At 40.7% G+C, this 18,481-nt stretch overlaps 1 protein-coding gene across 1 annotated transcript in view; it reads left to right on the forward strand.

Annotated features, from left to right (window-relative positions):
• Positions 1-18,481, forward strand: part of LOC138223343 (von Willebrand factor A domain-containing protein 7-like) — a 46,269-nt gene that overhangs the window by 7,026 nt on the left and 20,762 nt on the right. The window contains exons 3-12 of the mRNA XM_069179660.1: positions 3,104-3,391; positions 4,124-4,217; positions 5,769-5,901; positions 7,915-8,250; positions 8,478-8,647; positions 10,108-10,220; positions 11,729-11,845; positions 13,070-13,279; positions 15,146-15,281; positions 16,651-16,797. Coding sequence (XP_069035761.1) covers positions 3,104-3,391; positions 4,124-4,217; positions 5,769-5,901; positions 7,915-8,250; positions 8,478-8,647; positions 10,108-10,220; positions 11,729-11,845; positions 13,070-13,279; positions 15,146-15,281; positions 16,651-16,797 — 1,744 coding nt within the window. The remainder of the gene's footprint in view (positions 1-3,103; positions 3,392-4,123; positions 4,218-5,768; positions 5,902-7,914; positions 8,251-8,477; positions 8,648-10,107; positions 10,221-11,728; positions 11,846-13,069; positions 13,280-15,145; positions 15,282-16,650; positions 16,798-18,481) is intronic.

Consider the following 18,481-nt stretch of genomic DNA (forward strand, 5'->3'; position numbering starts at 1 on the left):
GTGCAACATTCTCAGGTCTCGGTGCACTGCAAACAGCTGTCACCTTTTTCAGGTCTGGTTTTATTCCTTCTGCAGTGACCAAATGTCCCAGTATCTCGATCTCTTTCAGGCCAAAGATACACTTATCTTTATTTAAAGTTAAGCCTCTGTCTTGGAATCTTTGGAATACTTGCCTGAGCCTCTGTTCTATTTGTTCTTCCTTTTCCTACAACATCATCCATATACCATCCAACACCTGGCATTGCACACAACATCGAGTCCATAGCCTTCTGATAGGTCTCTGGGGCACTAGACAAGCCAAAAGGAACTTTTCTGAAACGGTAACAACCCAACTTGCCAGAACCCTTTTCGAGCATCTAACTGCAAAAACCTTGGCTCCTTGCACTGCTTACAATATGCTGTCAACCGTTGGTACTGAATGTCTCTCTCTGATTACTGCTTTATTCACTTCTCACAGATCCACACACAGTCTCTCTTCCTTGGTGTCTTTTTTAGGTATTATCAGAATATTTGAGATCCATTCTGCACCTTCATTCACATCTTCAATAATTCCATCATCCAACGTTTTTATCTAACTCCTGATTAACAGCTTCTATCATCGGATAGGGTACTCGTCTCAGACTTTGAGCTACTGGCAAAACTTTCTCATCTACTGAAACCTTGTGACTGTCCTAAACCTTTAAAAGAGTGACTCATATTCCTGTGCTAACTGTCACGATTATAGTCCCCCCCTCCTTAAGGGTGCTCCAGCCCTTTCACTTGAGACTTTATTCTGTGCACCTGTTTCCTATTCCCAGCCCACCTTAAAAGCCAGGCGCTGACGCTCATCCTGGCTCTGCATCTGATTTCCGTATCGTGCGAGTCCGGGACCTGGAAGCGCCTGGTCCCGTTAAGGTTTTAATCTCTGTTCCCGTTCCTGTTCCCTGTCCGCCGGTTCTGACCCGGCCTTCGTGTTCTGATGGATCTCCTGGTTTTGGACTTACCCTTGTGTTTTGGATATTCTCTAAGGACTACTCTTTTGGATTGTTCACCTCGGCCACACCTCCCCCGTGCACCAGCGCACCTTGGACACGCCCCCCTGTCTTCAGCCCCATATTCCTGCATGACGTTTCCCCAGTGTTTCCCCACTTCGTCGGATTGTGTTGTCCGCATAGGGTCCGGAAAGAACTGTTCGTTACACTAACTGCTTAAATCTCTCTAAAGACTAGTCAACCCCATTGACAGTGTCTCCTACACTCAGAATTTTCAGATCAAAACATGCTTTTCTTCCCAACAATGCTTCTACATTTCCTTCAATTACATAAACTTTGTCCTTTATTACATTTTTCTGCCATTTCAGCTGTGCCTAGAAGTAGCCAACACACTTAAGTGGACTAATTTGTTCATAGGCATGAAATTTCATCTTAGTCTGCTGAAGTTCAGTTCTGTGTGCAAACACTTTCTTCAAAAGTTCTACTCCAATGAAGTTTCTTCGACTTCCTGTATCTATCACCATTTTTATCTCTTGGCCATTTATTCGAATAGTTTCTTTACCTTCAGGGTCAATGGAATTAACAAATTCATCTGAGTCTGAAGAAGGTTCTTGAACTGCTCGCAGTTTTGTCCCTTCCTTATTTGTATTAAGTTTCTTTTCCTGATGGGAACCGTCTTTCTTTCTACACACTCGTGCATAATGTCCTGTTTTCTTACAGTGTAGACATTTTGCTGTTCGCACTCCGCATTCATCTGCTTTGTGCGTTGTTAGTCCGCACCTGTAACATTTAATGTCAGCCGTCCCCTGTTCTTCTATATCTCTAGCTTGACTGCATCCGGCTGCTCGGCTTTTGTTTGTAAAGTTTGAGCAAGTACCCCGTTCAGTGTTTCTTGTGAAGTAAACATGACTCTCTCTAGCTTTGTCACTGTGGTCAGAAAGCATTCTTGATTGTTCTTGAGCTGCTTCATGAATTCTAGTGACTGTAAGAGCTCTTTCTAAAGTCAGCCCTTCCTCCTGCAACAATTTATCATGCAGTCTCTTATGTGCACATTTTTCCAGAAGCTGATCTCTTAACATGTCAGCTTCCAACACTCCAAAGTCACACGATTTAGCCAGTCCTCTTAGTGCATTCACAAAAGCATCAACAGATTCGTCCTGAGACTGAGTTCCTTGCCTAAATTTATGCCATTCCAAAACCACATTTCTCAGCGGTGTAAAGTAAGCGTCTAAGGCAGCTACAGTCTGTTCATATGTTCCTTTTTCTCCAGGGAGGTTGGCGAAAATCCGCTGCATGGGAGCCCCGATACAGTGCAGTAATGTAGCCCGTCTCACGGCATCCGGAGCTTCTGTAGATCCACTGGCGATTTAAAAAAATCTGTACGACTCCATCCATATCTTGTATTCCGTATACAAATCCGGAGCTCCGAGGTTCAGTGGAAGCGGTAATGAAAGCTGGGCATAAGCAAAGCTTCTTGGCGCGGCGGCCATATCTTCCATGGCGCAAGCTAAACGAACAGTCCGAATATTCAAGAGTTTGTTTCTACCAGCAAGAGAACTAAAATCTGCAGTGTTCTGCTCGCTTTGAGTTCGTCAAGCACTCATCTCTCGTCGCCATAAATGTTGTGTATCATAATAAAGAGCCGTTTTTAAATTATTTTAACTATTTTATTAACTAAACAGATCATGCCCTTACACCATATATTCCCGCCTTCTAGTCTCTCGTTCTGTTGTCTCGTGATGTCTACTCACTATACTACACAACTTAAATTCTATAATTGGGAAAAGATTGTCCCACAGCATTGACCGGGATTTGAAACCAGGTGTTTTCTGGCAACAGCCCAGATACTTCTAGGAACAGCCCAGATACTTCTAGGCCACGCTATGCTTTCACTGCTCCACCTGGTGGTTTTACAAAGTAGTGGTAACCCGCAGTGCAGGCACTGCAATGTACTGCAATATCCTGCAAGCATTTCTGAATGAGTGGATCTGTACTAAAAATTATAATAGTGAATTATTATACACTAGTAGTAGCATTATATACACAAATCACAAATATATTCTTGTGTGCATATATCAATACATATATACTAATTATATACAAACCATATTCTTTGTTTTTTGCAAATGCAGATTGATGACAATCTCACCCCACAGCAAGTGATCCAGGCACACTATGACACGATGGGTGAGAAGGTGTCTTCAGAAACATTTGAGGAAGCTATCCAATCCATTGTTTTAAGCAATGCCTGGGTGGATCTGAGGCACGTATTGAATGAGGAGTATCATTTTGACAATGAGTCCTTTCTGAAGGGGAAAAAGCTCATTACTGATGGGATAGCCAGTGTGAAAGGCAACATTAGGCAGCAGAACTTCTATACAGCAAGAAAGAGACTGGGGCAAATCTTTCACACCCTGCAGGTGAGTAAAACATTTCATCATGCCTGGTTAAAAGTAAAGATACTATGTGTCTATGAGGTTTTTATTGTTGATAAAAGCAGGATAGCAATCTTTCCAATCATACACCTTATTTGTCAGTCATCTCTACCTACTGTAGCCTCCACATCCATATCAATAAACTATGAGAATTATCAGAATATTTAACTTGCTTCCCAATATGTAAAATGTATGAAACTGTTTTATTGCAGAGATTTAATGATTCCTTGTTCCTGGGGACTATTCAATTAATAGAATGGAAACTATAGTATCTGAAATCTACAGTATGCATCATTGGATCAGAACATCAGAATCCAAAGAGACCATACCTTTAAATTACAAGAATTAAGAGTAAAACAAACCTGACAGAAGCAAGAAAATAATATTTTTGTGATTATAATTATTACATTATTCCAAAGATGGGATACAACAGAAATCCAGGAATAAAAAAAAAACCTGAAAAAAATAGCATCTCTAAGCACGTAAAGCCAATAGTCTGTCTGGGTGTTTGTCAGGTTGCTATAAATATATCACCTCCAGAAAAAGGGTGTTTTTGATAAAACAAAGGAATTTTAGACATACCTTCTCATTAAATGTTATAAAGGTTATTATATGGTACATATTTAAACAACAGTTGCTCCCTTAGCATTGACACAATCCTGTTTCATGTTTCTTTATTATCATTCTCTTCCCAACATGTATGTTTGTATATCCTAGGATTTCTACAGCCACAGTAATTGGATCGAGCTAGGCTACAAGACTCCTTTTTCCAACTTGATCCAATCCAGTGCCTCTCTCGAAAATATTGCATGTGAGCTTCTGTCTGTTGTTCTGTGCTGACACAAAGAGTGACGACTAATCTTCATTTCTCCTGCATCAGCACACTGCAGAACCTCCCAGTTTCCAGAACACAATCTCGACAAGACATGTCAATCATCTGGTTCATCTATATACTTGTTATGGCAGCAGCAATGTCCCACCTGTGCACGAATAATGACCATACCTACAGTATCTCATTGGGAACAGACTATTTAAGATAGGACTTTGCTTTACTCAGAGCTCAGTCTTAGAGCTTGTTCTGAGTATGAGATGGGAAGAGATTCCATTCCTAATTCTCGACTCCTTTATAGTCTACGTGCTTTATACCGTGGATTTTTTGGCTGTGGCCATGCTTGCTTTTTATTTCAACTATATCTTTGGATTGCATTTGTCTGTTTACTTGTTCGCCATGCCAGCTATTCTGCTTGCCTCACCTGCTCTTGGGTTCTCCTCTGGAGACTTTGAGTCTTCCTATCTTGACAGCTTCGGTCATCAGTAGAGGAAGCTGAAACAATCGCATTTTATATGGGATGGAACATTATTTAACCTTTTCTGTCTGGCACTTGCACTGCCACATCATTTCACAGTTTTGTTTATTGTGCAATAATAGTGTAAGATGCATGGAGAGATCGAAGATGCAAATTACAATTTGTTCTCAGCGAAGGATTATGTGTACAGAGTGTAGTTTGCACCTCTCCTTAAAAGATGGAGCTGAATATAATCAGTTCCATGAGGCACAGTTCATTAGCCAAGACATTGATTTCTTCATGCCTGTTATCCATCCATTCTTTTTCCTGTTCAGAGTTGTGTGGCAGCTTGAGCCTATCACTGCAAACAATGGGCCTAAGGCAGGGTGCAGCCTAGGTCCATCACAGGGCAGACACACACACTGACACCCAGGGCAAATTTGCCCAGAAATCAATTAACAGGATCACCCAGAGGAAACCGACATGGACACGGTAACAAACAAGCTCCTTGTAGATAGCACTCCAGATCTGGAATCGGGGGCCCTAGCACTGTGAGGCAGCAGTGAGAACCACTGTGTCTCTATTCCACCCTCGTGCTTCTCATGTAATATTTTACTCTTAGGAGTCACAGAAAACTCTATATAGTACTATCACCACCTGAACTTTAAACGTGCTTACAAATATGTCACATTTAAGGATTTCCTGCATGACAGCCAGTCATCATATATTGTCTAAATAATTCACTATGTAATTTAAGCATTATGTTTATTTACACCTTAAACCCTTCTATATCAGGGTTTTCACTATATTTCCCCAAAGGAAACAGGTAATAGGAGTCAAAGCGTGAAGACATAGAAGAAGATTATTTTATAAACAGCAAAATGTATTTTATACTCTTGTGCTTTACTGTACATACATTTTGGAGCTATTCTGGTGTATTAATATTTAGTTCTTTCTCTACTTAATATCTCAAAGGTTCACATGTCAGGTCTGTGTCAGTTTCTCTGAGTGTCTGTGACTGTCATCTGGCTGTTCCACCCATCAGCACTACTTGCAAAACTTGTCTTTTCCTTCAGCTAAAGGTGAGCCAACATGCAGTGACTGTGCTGAGGGGACATGTCCGGACAACATCCTGGAAAGTATATTACAAGAAAGGAAGCTCACATCAGGGTATTTTGATCTCAGGCCTTGGGTCATCAAAGCCAGCAGGTATTGTAAACCAGTTACACCTGTTATAATAAACTAAATTAAACTACAACTATATATTTCATATTATTTGTTAATTTTAGAGGACATTTATTTCTGTTAAGATTTCAGTCTTCATTTTCCTCAAGTATTTCTTTCATCTTGATAAGTAAAGAAATTGCCTTTCAGCTCATACAAATTACTATGTATGAATGACTAATTGTATTTATTGCTCGTCAATAAACATCCATCCACCCATTTTTGAACCACTTCATCCAATTCAGGATTGCAGGGGAGCCAGAGTCTTTTCTGGCAATCAGTGAGCACAAGGCGGGATACACCCTGGAGGGGACACCCGTCCATCACAGGACACAACCACAGGGTCAATATTTTAACCTACTAATACGGCTTTGGACTGTGGGAGGAAACCGGAGCACCAAGAGGAAACTCACTTGAACACGAGAAGAGCGTACAAATTCCACACAGACCGCACCACAGGAATTGAGTCCCGGGCCTTGACACTGAGGCAGCAATACTAAGCACTGTGCCACTGCTTCGCTCATCAAAAAACACATCACAGTTTAAATTAAGGTTTATTATTTTTATTTTTTGTATACACAAATCAATTGTGACAAGAGTAAAAAATGATAATTTGTAGTGCTTATAAGGTTGTTAATAATAATAATGATAATAATAATGATAATAATTGCTTACACTTACATAGCGCTTTTCTGGACACTCCACTCAAAGCGCTTTCCAGTGTAACGCTGCGCGTTGTAGATTCAATGATGAATCTATGCGGAGTTGTGGAGCTGAGTAGGGAGAGATTTAAGGTAAATGCTGGTTCAATACCAAAGATAATCCAGGAGGAGAAGGCAGAGAAATACAAAATGCTAGACGAGATCAGGATCAAAGGTGAGTTCTGGGTTCGAGTATCCAAAAGCAAGAGTTACCAATGCGAGGTCAGGGGTTCCAAGAAGCTAACAATACTGAGCAAAGGAACAAGTAAAGGTTTATTCCTGCAGAAAAGAGAAGAGAGAAAACACAACGTTTCAGCTCTGGAGCCTTCTTCAGGTGTCTTTCTTCTCTTTTCAGCGTGGAATAAACCTATTACTTGTTCCTTTGCAGCCAACGCATGTTGACGCAGCTACCCACCTGAAATATTGAGCAACGATCAGTGAAATGGAGAAGGCTTTAGTATGTTTGGAAGTGGAGGGTTTGTTAACAAGTGAGGCACTCTGATGGGATGAAGTGATAGATCGGCGGCATTTGCAGGGATTGCCTCCAGATGGTGCTTGATTGGGGCGAGACCGTCTGTGTGGAGGATTAGCAGGGGGTGTGACATCCAGGTCATGGGGATCCCCTCCACCACCAATAGTGTGCAGCCCCACCTGGATGATGCAATAGTGCAGCCATAGTGCACCAGAACACTCACCACACATCAGCTATCAGAAGGGAGGAGAGCAGAGTGATGAAGCCAGTTCATATTTAACGGCTCATCCGAAGGACAGAGCCTTTTTACAGTATAGTGTTCCCACTAACACCTCTTCCAGCAGCAACCTTAGTTTTTCCCAGAAGTCTCCCATTCAGGTATTGACAGGCTCACACCTGCTGAGCTTAACGGGGCTGCCAGTTATGAGTTGCTGGGTGATATGGCTGCTGGCTAATGATGGCAATGAATGATGGTTTGTATGTCTTTGCTGAGCCTGAATACAAATTGCTAGCAATGTTATCATGTCCAGTGCAATGGAAACATTATTTCAGAAACATGAAAAGTTAATTACAAAACAGCGTAAGCATTATTGAAAGATTAGTTTAGAGGTTAAATGTGAATGGCAGTCTGCAATTGTTCAGTACAATGTCTCTGGGCTCTAAATGCAATCTTTTAAAATGTGATCATCACTACGACTTGAGATCTACATGGAAGGTAACAGACAGCAATGATAAAACGTTCAGGGCTTTTAACTGCTATCAGTAACAAAACCGTGTACAGACTTTAGCAAACAATTAACATTTTCTCCTACTGGAATTGTCAAGCCTTCTCCTGAGTGCTGACTGTTTTTCCTGTTACTGCTCTTATCACAAACCTAAACTGTACATATATATACTTTATACTATGGTTTATTCTCTCTCCCTGTGTGTTCCCCTCTTTCTCACTTTTCTACTCTCTATCTCTCCAACTCTAGGGAAGTGTAGTCATGGTGGGTTGTCTGATTTCACTAGTGATGATATTCCCCGTGGAGGTATCAGTAAGGATACTTACAGTTCAAATCATGGCTCTCTGCATGAAATAGCTGCACAAATAGCCACCACAGCTACGATGGAACAGCTTCAGGACCTCCGCAATGCAGCTGGAGATGATGAGTTTCTACGGTATGAACAATTTTGAAATTTATTATTTTTAACACGTGTCAGAGTGCCAGTCATTCAGTGTGATCATTCAGTATATCTCAGTGGACTTTTAGAGTGTTCGCTCACTCATGGTCAGTGCTATGTCATTTTGGCCATTGAACTGCAGTTCTGTATTTCACTTTCTAAACCCCTACTCTCACTTTTCATTCCAAATCGTTCTCACACATAACTGTTCTTCTGTCTTCCAGGTTCATGGGAATTTCTCGTCCTTCTGTGCTCTGTTTTGTCATTGACACTACAGGTAGTATGTTTGATGACATAGAAGAGGCTAAGAGAAGATCCTTCTCCATTATAGACACAAAACGTGGAACCTCCAATGAACCCTCTGCTTATATTCTGGTGCCCTTTAATGATCCTGGTGGGTAATGTATGATAATATACTGATACATAAATGCAGGACTCATGTTTTATGTATTTAATCAAATATGTTAAACAATTATCAAATACAATCACTAAAACTATGAATACCAATATACATCAAATAATTATTAAGTATTACAACTCTCAAATGAACGTTATAAAAAAATATCAGCTACTGTATGACCTGAGAATGAGAATTGCAGGGTGACATGGCTGCTGGTGATTAGCCATGACCACAGTGATCACCTTATTGTGGTCTAAAACACAAAAGAGAAGGACTTGGAAATCAGCACCTACATGTGCTGACAATGTCCCTCAAAATTCAGAATTACAAACTCTGGATATATGGTACTGATAGCCCTGGGTAAAATCTTTTCTGATGGAAAATTTAAATTAAAGGAATCCTATCCCTGAGGTCCCTGCTTCACTCAATGAGTACCTCATTACCTCCTCATACTATATTAATATGAATAATAGGAAACTTATACACCTACATAATTTAAAGCGATAATCTTAAGTCTCTCCTCCACATTCAGACAACAATAACATTCTTGAAGAAAATTCAGTCTTCACTCGGGTTAGGAGATTGTCAGTGATCTTTTATTCGATCAGCTGAAGGGGAGCACAGCACGGAGAAAGGCACCCATTTAATATGCTCGCTCAACTGAAGTTCCACTTTTCCTTTTATACATTAAATGTAGGCGAGACTTGAACATATCAAAGGAACACAAAAGGCACAGGAAACTCACAGAAGTCTTTCAAACAAACAAAATAGGACAGGACCATTCCATTTGGCATCCCGCAATCTGTTTTATGTCTCTCTGATAAAACACACAGGTGTGAAAAGTCACAGGCTTTGGTTGCATAAAGACAGCTGTCTCAGGTGCAAACAGAAAACCTCTCTCGCACATAGTCACAGTCTTGACCCTTCTCAAGAGTTCGTCTCATTTAGTCTTCCACTGCAAGACAGCCTTTGCAACATTGTGCTGTACTTCTAATGAAACAATGCAGGTACACCTGACACTTATGACAGAAATTATCTTTAGTTCCTTAAACACGAGCCGCATGTGATTTGATTATGTTGTTCTTACGAGTGCATTGGTATTTTGTGACTGGACAGTCAGAACTAGGATTTAACATTAGAAGTAGGCTCCATCGAAGATATAGATGCCTCAATATATTATCTGGACCCAGCCATTCACCCATTAATTTACTGTACATCTGATGCCCTACAGCCCTTATACCTGCAAATTCAGATGACTATACTAAAAGTGTTGAATTAAATTCTCTATGTAGTATTCAGCACTACATTTTTGAAGAGTAGATATATTCCTTTCTTAATGCATTTGTATGTTTGCATTTTACCTTTAACTTGGCTAGAATTAAAACTGGCGTAGACTACTCTGGAGCCTTTTAGAAAATACTGCTTGACACGTTAATTTTCTATTGTGTGTATAGATTTTGGACCAGTGACAAGGACAAAGGACCCAGAAGTTTTTAAAAAGAAGATCAATGCTCTCACTGCCAGTGGAGGAGGTGATGAGCCAGAGATGTGTCTGTCTGCCCTTCAGGTGACTATATATATATAAGTCCTCACAGAGTCAGCTAAAATCAGCATGTTATCTCCCAGTCAGAAAGCCCATGAAGGTACAGTAAAAACAAAGCTTGAAGGCGCACAGCCCTTTTCTCATCACAGATGCAGTACGGTATGTCAAACTGAGTATCACATACATCCAATTTTTTTGAACCACCAATCAACAATTTTGAACCTCTGTCATATTCTTCTTTCGTTCCACGCCTTGACTCCTTGTTGAACAATTATCCAGACCCCTATAGACACATGTGGCATCTTAGTAACATATGAACTCCAGATCTACAGGACAATATGAGGAGACTTGTGTGCGATTGGATTTAAAGTGTGGTTCATAAGGGGTAAGCTCAAAAGTGCTGCAGAACATAACTACATGTAGTAAATAACAGCATATTTTATAAATTGCTTTTACATTGACATTTTGAATCTGTGTATGTACCTGCATTTCATTATTCTTGTAACCCAGGTTCTCTGAAGGAAGATAGTAGCCATCCGCCAATTAGATATCACTTGGTGAAAGAATGAATGAGTGTTTGTGACAACTAGGCTTATCACAAGTGTGACACTGAGTGGTTCAAGGACCCAGTCACTGCTAGTCTGAATCTCAGATATATGTTTGAATAAGTTGTAACATAGATTTCATACAGAAAAGTAGTTCAGGTGCTCACACCTGAAGAAGTCTCCATGGCCGAAAGGTTGTGTTTTCTTTCTCCTTTTTTTCAGCATGGAATAAACCTATTACTTGTTCCTATACAGAAAAGTACTCTGAAGTAGGACACATAATTTAATCATGCTTTCACTGGTGTGCACTTCAACCCCCTGTAGGACTTAGCGATGTTTAGAATGTGGAAATCACATTCACAATCCAGTGAGAATGGTGACTTTTCTGTGGGCACCCAGGAATAATAAAATAATAAAAGATGAGTGTGTGGTCAGAAAGGCATGTTACTCAAGTCAGGTCTATCTAACAGCACCAGACTGATATTGCACTTTGTTCAGACACATGGGTTGGCCCATAATGACACTCTATATGATTTACTGGGGGAAATGTAGACAATCATTCAAATATCATAAGCATATGGAGATTAATGTCATTTTCCAGAAACAACAGCAAGCAAAAGCATTGTCTGAATATACAGAAAACGGAGATCCGCCATCTAGTGATATTCAAATGGATTTTACTGTAAATGAGAGCAACAGACCTGGAATCATTTTTTGATAAAAGGTGTATGAGCTTCAACAACGTGGCGGAGCAGCTTGTTCCATACTCCCACAACCCTTTGTGTAAAATTGTGAAACTTGCATTTCCTTAGTTTAGTTTCCTCTACTGTCCACTGGTTCATGTTTTACTGTTGATTCTGAAGAAGTCTGTGATGCTTCATACTGTTCATAACCTTGCATTTAAGTGCAAATGTGTTTCTTTGTAACCTTACTGATTTTTTTATTGATTGATTTTATTGATTTATTCTGCCTGTGTACGGTTTTCAGCTGGCCCTCACCAGTGCCCCCCCTTCCTCGGAGATCTATGTGTTCACTGATGCCTCAGCGAAGGACTCCTACCTGAAGAGCACCATCATTGCACTGATTGAGAGCACCAAATCTGTGGTCAGTAGTTCTAAATGTGTGTCCTGATTAAGAGAAACAGAAGTCCTTTGCAGATATATATGTGATTGCATTAGGCTAGATTTCAGACATTAGCCTTTAGGAATGATAATGACAACATCTGTACAGAAGTACATCCACACATCTGCACGACATCTTTCCAGAAAGACATCTGAAACCAAAATGATCCTGTATTATCACACCTCCCTCCTTGCCTTAAGAACAGATTTGTCTCCTTCTAATCCTTTCTATTCATCAGCAGGTTTTGACTTCACAGTTCTGCCAGGAACACTCCTTCTCTCCTGCTTCCCACCTCCTCTCAACTACCCTGTCTTTTGTTCTCCCCTGCTTCATTAACTGCTCATTAATTCATTAATTCCCTCTCTCTCTCATACCTGTCATACCTGCTCCACTGTGTCTCTGTTCACTTCCTTTCAGCATGGAATAAACCTTTAACTGTTCAATGGAATTCAATGTATTTTATATAGCGCCTTTCACATCAAGGTTGCCCCAAGGCCCTTAACAAAGCTGTGTGACAGTACATAACAGTACAATTCAGGAAGAGAAAAAGCCAGAAGACATCAGAGGAGAGGAACCAAAAACTCTTCAGTAAGGAGAAAAGAAACCTTTAGGGTCAACTGGCTGCCCAAGCACTCTGGACATGCTAAGATTATACAATTAAAAAAAGTACTAAATGAGTATTAAGTCCATTATGTCCTTCTGTGTGCCAGTACTCCATGCAGTTCTCTGTAGACCAGCAAATCCTCCTAAACGATAGCCATATCCACAATGCCTCTCTTGGATCAATGGCAGTAATGCAACATCCAACTCAGATGGTGCCCAGCCCGGGCGCCATCCAGACATGTGGGGAGGAGAATTGGATGGTTTGGTCAAAACAGATGTATCTACCTGGTGGGCAAACATACTGTAGAGACACACAGTGGTATGTACAGCAGCACCAGCAGCCATGATGTAAGGTGTGAGTAGGCTAGGCTGAAGTAATAGGTTTTCAGTCTGGATCTGAATACTGAGATTTGCAGCTACCTACTTGAACATATTATTATTATTATTATTATTATTATTATTTAATGATATTATTGTTAATTATTATCAATATTAATACTACTACTAATAAAAATAACTTTCATTTATATAACTCTTTTTCTGGACACTCCAGCTAAAGCACTTTCTCTGCTTTTTTAACCATCTCTCTGTTTGTACCTCCAGGTCAGCTTCTTGCTCACAGCCGGCCTGTCTCGGCGGCGACGGTGGAGCAGCAGTAGTCAGGAACACGGGCAGCTGATTGCAGGTCGACTCTCTCAAGATGCAGCCCTGCTGTACCAGGACCTGGCACAGACATCAGGGGGGCAGGCAGTACGCGTCAGCAAAGGTCAACTGTCGGAGGCCTCTGCCATCATTTCCTCCAGTGCTGCTCTGGTAAAACATGCTTTCAGTGTTGCATCTCAGTTTATCAGAGGTTGCACTGGCAAGATAATTACAAATGGGGGTTCCACAAATTGTGAAATCAGGAATTAACCGAGCAGCTTAGTCAATAAGTACAATAATTATCCATAACCCCCAACTTGTAAGTGGTTTCTACAGAATATACCCGGCTGGTATAATTAGAGGCACATGAATTCTTTATTTCTGGCACAGCTTTGGTGAAAAGAGGAATAATCCAGACACACTTGGTTAAACAAATGCTTATTTTAATGACAAGACACAAACTACACTACACACAACAAAACATACAGCACACAAGTTACTCTATGTACAGTATTTACAGATAAAGCATTTCAGAGGCCTAACATTCCGATCACCCAGAAAAACCCCATATGTCTACTAAGCATGAAACTCTTAATGCCTACAGAGGCCACATAAGAGATAAACTGTCTTTTTAGTACAGTAAATGCAATACAACCTGCAGTTAAATCTCTGTGCCACAAATCTGGGTGCAGCAAAACAAATGGGATCCTATCTCCCTTTTCTAAAATAAACACCTTCAGCAGGAAAGACATATTTTTACCCAGGAACCCAAGTTCCCTAACAACACAGAACAGCAAGCTCTCTCTAGCAAGGTTGAGATAGCTCCAGTCAGGTTTTGTTTGGATGATCGTGAAGTAGGGGCTCTCGTCTGGTACAAGTTCCAGCGCCTCTAGACTCCATTCTTCTCTCTCTCTTCTTTCCTGCTTCTTCTTTCTTTTCATTGTTCGCCCTGTGCTCTTAATGTGATCTTATATGGTGTGTTTCTGTACTGCTTGTTGACAATCATCAATCCAAAGCTTACCTAGGTATCCTTAGGTATGTTGGTTTCTTAACAAGGGACCTCCACATTTCAACAAACATCCTCTCTGCTTTGAAAATAGAAGTGTTTACTTTGACAAGTGTTACAATTTATCTTAAATCTAAGAGAAACTTCTCAGTCAAAGCTCTAACAATATTTTTCTCTTTCTATATACCTATACATACCTATATCTATTATTACTGAATGCCATTGTGTGTGCTGAAAGTAAATTTGTGATAAAAAAAGAGTTTGTTTATTTTTGTCTGCTTTATAATGGTGCATTTAATTAATAGATTATTTTTGTCTTTAGAAAGTTTATCTACAGGGATATTTAATCTCTGTGCTGATTTTTTGGACTAGTGATTATTGCCAGTGAGATCCAATAGAGAGCCCTTTCAGATTTTTCTCACCTTACATTCTTACATGGTGTCAAGATCAATGTTATTGTGACTGTCCTATTATAGAAATGTGTTGCACATGAAGAGAATAATTGGAAAAGCAATAGGATGTGGAAACATAAAATCAGTCTCAAGAACAAATGCAGATATTTAGTACATTCATTCCTCTGATATACTGGGGAATATGTGAATATTAGGGAATTGAGTAGAGTGCCTGTTGCCTGTGTGGAGCAGAGAGCTAGTTTTGCTAGGGGAATTAGAGTGCAGATTCAGAGGGCAGAAGTGGAAAACAAAAAAAGACAACAAGTGCAAGCAGACACTGGTGAGAATCAAAGTCCACACATATACTGTAAGTAGTGCAAGTGGTTACTGCTAAGGACAGTCATTTTTATTACTTTTTTAAGTTTTATGTGTCTAGAGCTATGTCACACTGATTAGCTGTAATAAAGATAAACAAAGCTTTCCTTGCTTGTTTACTTTAATGTAAGTACAAATTATACGTCTGCTGAGATGTTTCTGCTTTCTAGTGAAATGGTTAAACTTCATAATTGATATCACATTTTGGTCATTTTCATTTTATGGTATTCATCCACTTAAACATTTATTGATCTCTGATTCTAGGTGACACTGTTCCAGTCTGTGACTGACCCAGGAAAAACAGAGGAAATATTTTCATTCTATGTTGACCCCTCGGTCAGTAACCTCACTCTCTACATCACAGGGAGCTTCCTCAACTTCAAACTGCACAGCCCTGCAGGTAAGGAAAAATAGCATTTCATCTCTGCCCTGTTTAAAAGGCAACACATCACCTCTAACCTATACAAAAGGCAATACATAATAAGAAAAATAAGGAAAAGAATAAATACACTTACTGTATATAGTGCCTTTCTGGATACTAAACATAAACAAAAAAATATGTTGCAAAGTTGCAATGAGGCGGGTAATGTGGTGGGGCAGTTTGGCTGGGTTATTATGGTTATTGTCAATGATGTGACAGAAGTTTCTGGATCTAGCAGACTCTATCGTATCCTTATATTCAGACAGTGTGTTTGTTCCAAGCCTGATAATGATACAGTTGTATGCAAATATTTGGACATCCCTGGCCAGATAACATGTTTTGTTGGTTTTCTAAGTGCAAAGGAGTTAATGCAAACTCCAAAGGAGGTGTTACTAAGTACTGACTGATAGGGTGCCCAAACTTTTGTACATGCCTCTACATGCCACATTTACTGTTTTATTTGTTTCAATCTGTTAAATTTAGCTAATTTATTTCAACAAATAGTAACTGTGCGTTACAATTTGCAAAAATATGTCAAATTTTATTTTGTTCGCTGCAGAGGTTGTGTTTACTTCTTTTCACTTAGAAAATCAACAAAATCTGTAGTTTGGCCAGGGGTGCCCAAACCTTTGCAAATGTATGTGCATGCCAGAAACACACCACCTACATTCAAGTTTCTGGGAGACCGGGGTACCAGGGAAAGAGTGAGAAAAAGAGATGGTTTGATTTTTTAAAGGAGCTAAGGTTTCCTTCTTCTACATTGTGTCTTGCAAAAAGAATCGGCCCCTTCCAACAGTGTCTTATTTTGGTGACTTAGAAATGATCTAGGAAAAACATTTAAGCAGGCATTTAATCAAAACTTAAAAGCTCAAACTAAACATTTTTTTGGTGTTAGCAGAAACTGCAATGAAAAATATAAAACTGTTTATTTCTTACAGAAAAAGGAATTCAACATTTCCTTTATAAAAATCATTTCTGTCCTCTGGGAACAAACACTATCACCATCCTAATACAACAAGCAAATAACACCTCTGTCCTTTACAACACAGTTTGTCTTTCCATTGAAAACTGTTACAATGAGTAACACACTCTATTCTACGTATTAACAAATCACTGGTAACACCACCAATAATGTCTGATGTCAGTCCTCTACTACAGTCAAAATACTTCACCTCTAACATTTATCAGCAAAAGGACCTCACAACTTGTTATTGCTGCACAACAACATGTTATTGCTGTTCTGTACAGCAGACAATACATAACATCTCATCTCTATAATGACACACTTTTCCTCTGTCCTGTACAACTCAAAACAAGTGTTGTGTTTATTGTAATGTGACTCCTGCAGGTTTATCTCAGAACAGTTCTGTGATAGAAGGACCTTTAGGCAGGCTGCATGCTGTGGGGAATTTATACACTGTGTACCTGGAGAACCAGACTGGACTGTGGGAGATCAATGTCACATCCTCAAGGCCTTGCAGCATCAAAGTCACAGGTGAGCTCTCTCAGTCTCTCATTAATGCTAGAATTAATGGAGTTTGTGGTTTTGTATGATCGTGAATGCAGTTTTACATCTTTTGAATTAAGGATATGATGTTGTGTATAATACAACTTGCATTATTTGTAGAAGTTGAAGATGACTTTTCAAGGTAAGAGTGCTGGGTATTGTTTTCATGGCATCACTACACATTTCTGTATAGTAATTATTTTCTTTGGCTTCTTGGTTTATTTCTTAAGAATTCTCTCTTTTAAGGATTAGAGACTGTTTGTCACGATCGCTACTCCTCCTCCTAAGGGCGCTCCAGCCCTTCCTCGTTCTGTCCCATTACCCACACCTGTTCCTTATTTCAGCCCCACTTCAGTTCCACCTTAAAAGCCAGACGCAGACGTCACTCGAGGCTCTTCATTAAATCCCGTTTCGTGAGAGCCCGGGTCCTGCTGCGTCTGCTGCATTATGGTTTTAACTCTGTTGCTGATCCCCCCCGCCGGTTCCAACCCGGTTCCCGTTCTTTTTCCCCCGGATGGATTGCCTGGCCATGGACTTTAGCTTCTGTCTTGGATTACCAGTTTGGACTTCTACATGGATTGTTTGCGCCGGAATCACTACCCCTGGACACCTGCACCCCTTGGACATGCCCCCGTCTCCATACCCTCTCCTGCATGACTTTTTCCCCATTGTGTCGTCTGCATAGGGCCTGGAAAGAACTGTTCGTGACACTGTTTACAGAGATGATTTTGTGTTGCGAAGTTCTTCAAAATTATAACTAGGTAAGGTGTGTATGGTAGCACAGTGGTTAGCGTTGCTGCCTTACAGCTACAGAGCCCCTTGGTTCCATTTCTGGGTGTCATGACTAGTGCTGCCCCTGGACATGTAGGTGTTACAGACCCAATAGCTAGGCTTCCGGCACACACCACAGGCACAAGACAATGTGGCACCAAGCCAGCCTGAGGTGACACTGTCTCCTCGAGTCTGGGGATGGAGTTGGCTGCAGGGTGTTACTCTCATCAGATTTGGATAGTGGGATGGAGGACAGCCTGCTGGAGTTGGCCAGGGTGCAAATAAGCAGATTGACTGACTGGAGAGCAGGAAGGGGAGGTGCAGGATGGAAATGAGCCACCAAAGTCCAGAGCTGTGTTTCATCTAAAAGGCATTGCAGGAACGAGGAGTCTGACCTCCCTGGCCGGCAGGAAACTCCCAATAGGGGACCACAGACCAGGCCACTTTTGCACTGTCAACCTGGTCTCCTGGAAGACAGTCCTCAGGGGAAGCACTGTCTGGAAAAAGACAGAACCAGATTTCCAGGCACCATCAGGACTGGGCAAGGAGACATCTGCTGAGCTTCTCTCTCAACCACTGGAATCCTCCAGACAGCACAGCCACAGGCAAAGCTCCTGCTGGAGCCCTAGCGAACTGGAACTTTTAGACAGGCAGGGCATCTACATTAGGATGCTGTTTATAGATTACAGCTCAGCCTTCAACACAATTGTTCCCTCCAAGCTGGTCCTGAAAATCTGGAATCTGGGCTTTTGCAGTTCCACCTGCAACTGGATACTGGAGTTCATGATGGGTACACCACAGGTACAAGAATGTACACTAGGTGGATGCTGCACGTTGGTGGTGGAGGAGAGTCCCTGTTACCTGTAAAGTGCTTTGAGTGGAGTGTCCAGAAAAGCGCTAT

Source organism: Lepisosteus oculatus, chromosome 16, assembly GCF_040954835.1.
Source record: "Lepisosteus oculatus isolate fLepOcu1 chromosome 16, fLepOcu1.hap2, whole genome shotgun sequence".
In the NCBI taxonomy this organism is placed as follows: Eukaryota; Metazoa; Chordata; class Actinopteri; order Semionotiformes; family Lepisosteidae; genus Lepisosteus; species Lepisosteus oculatus.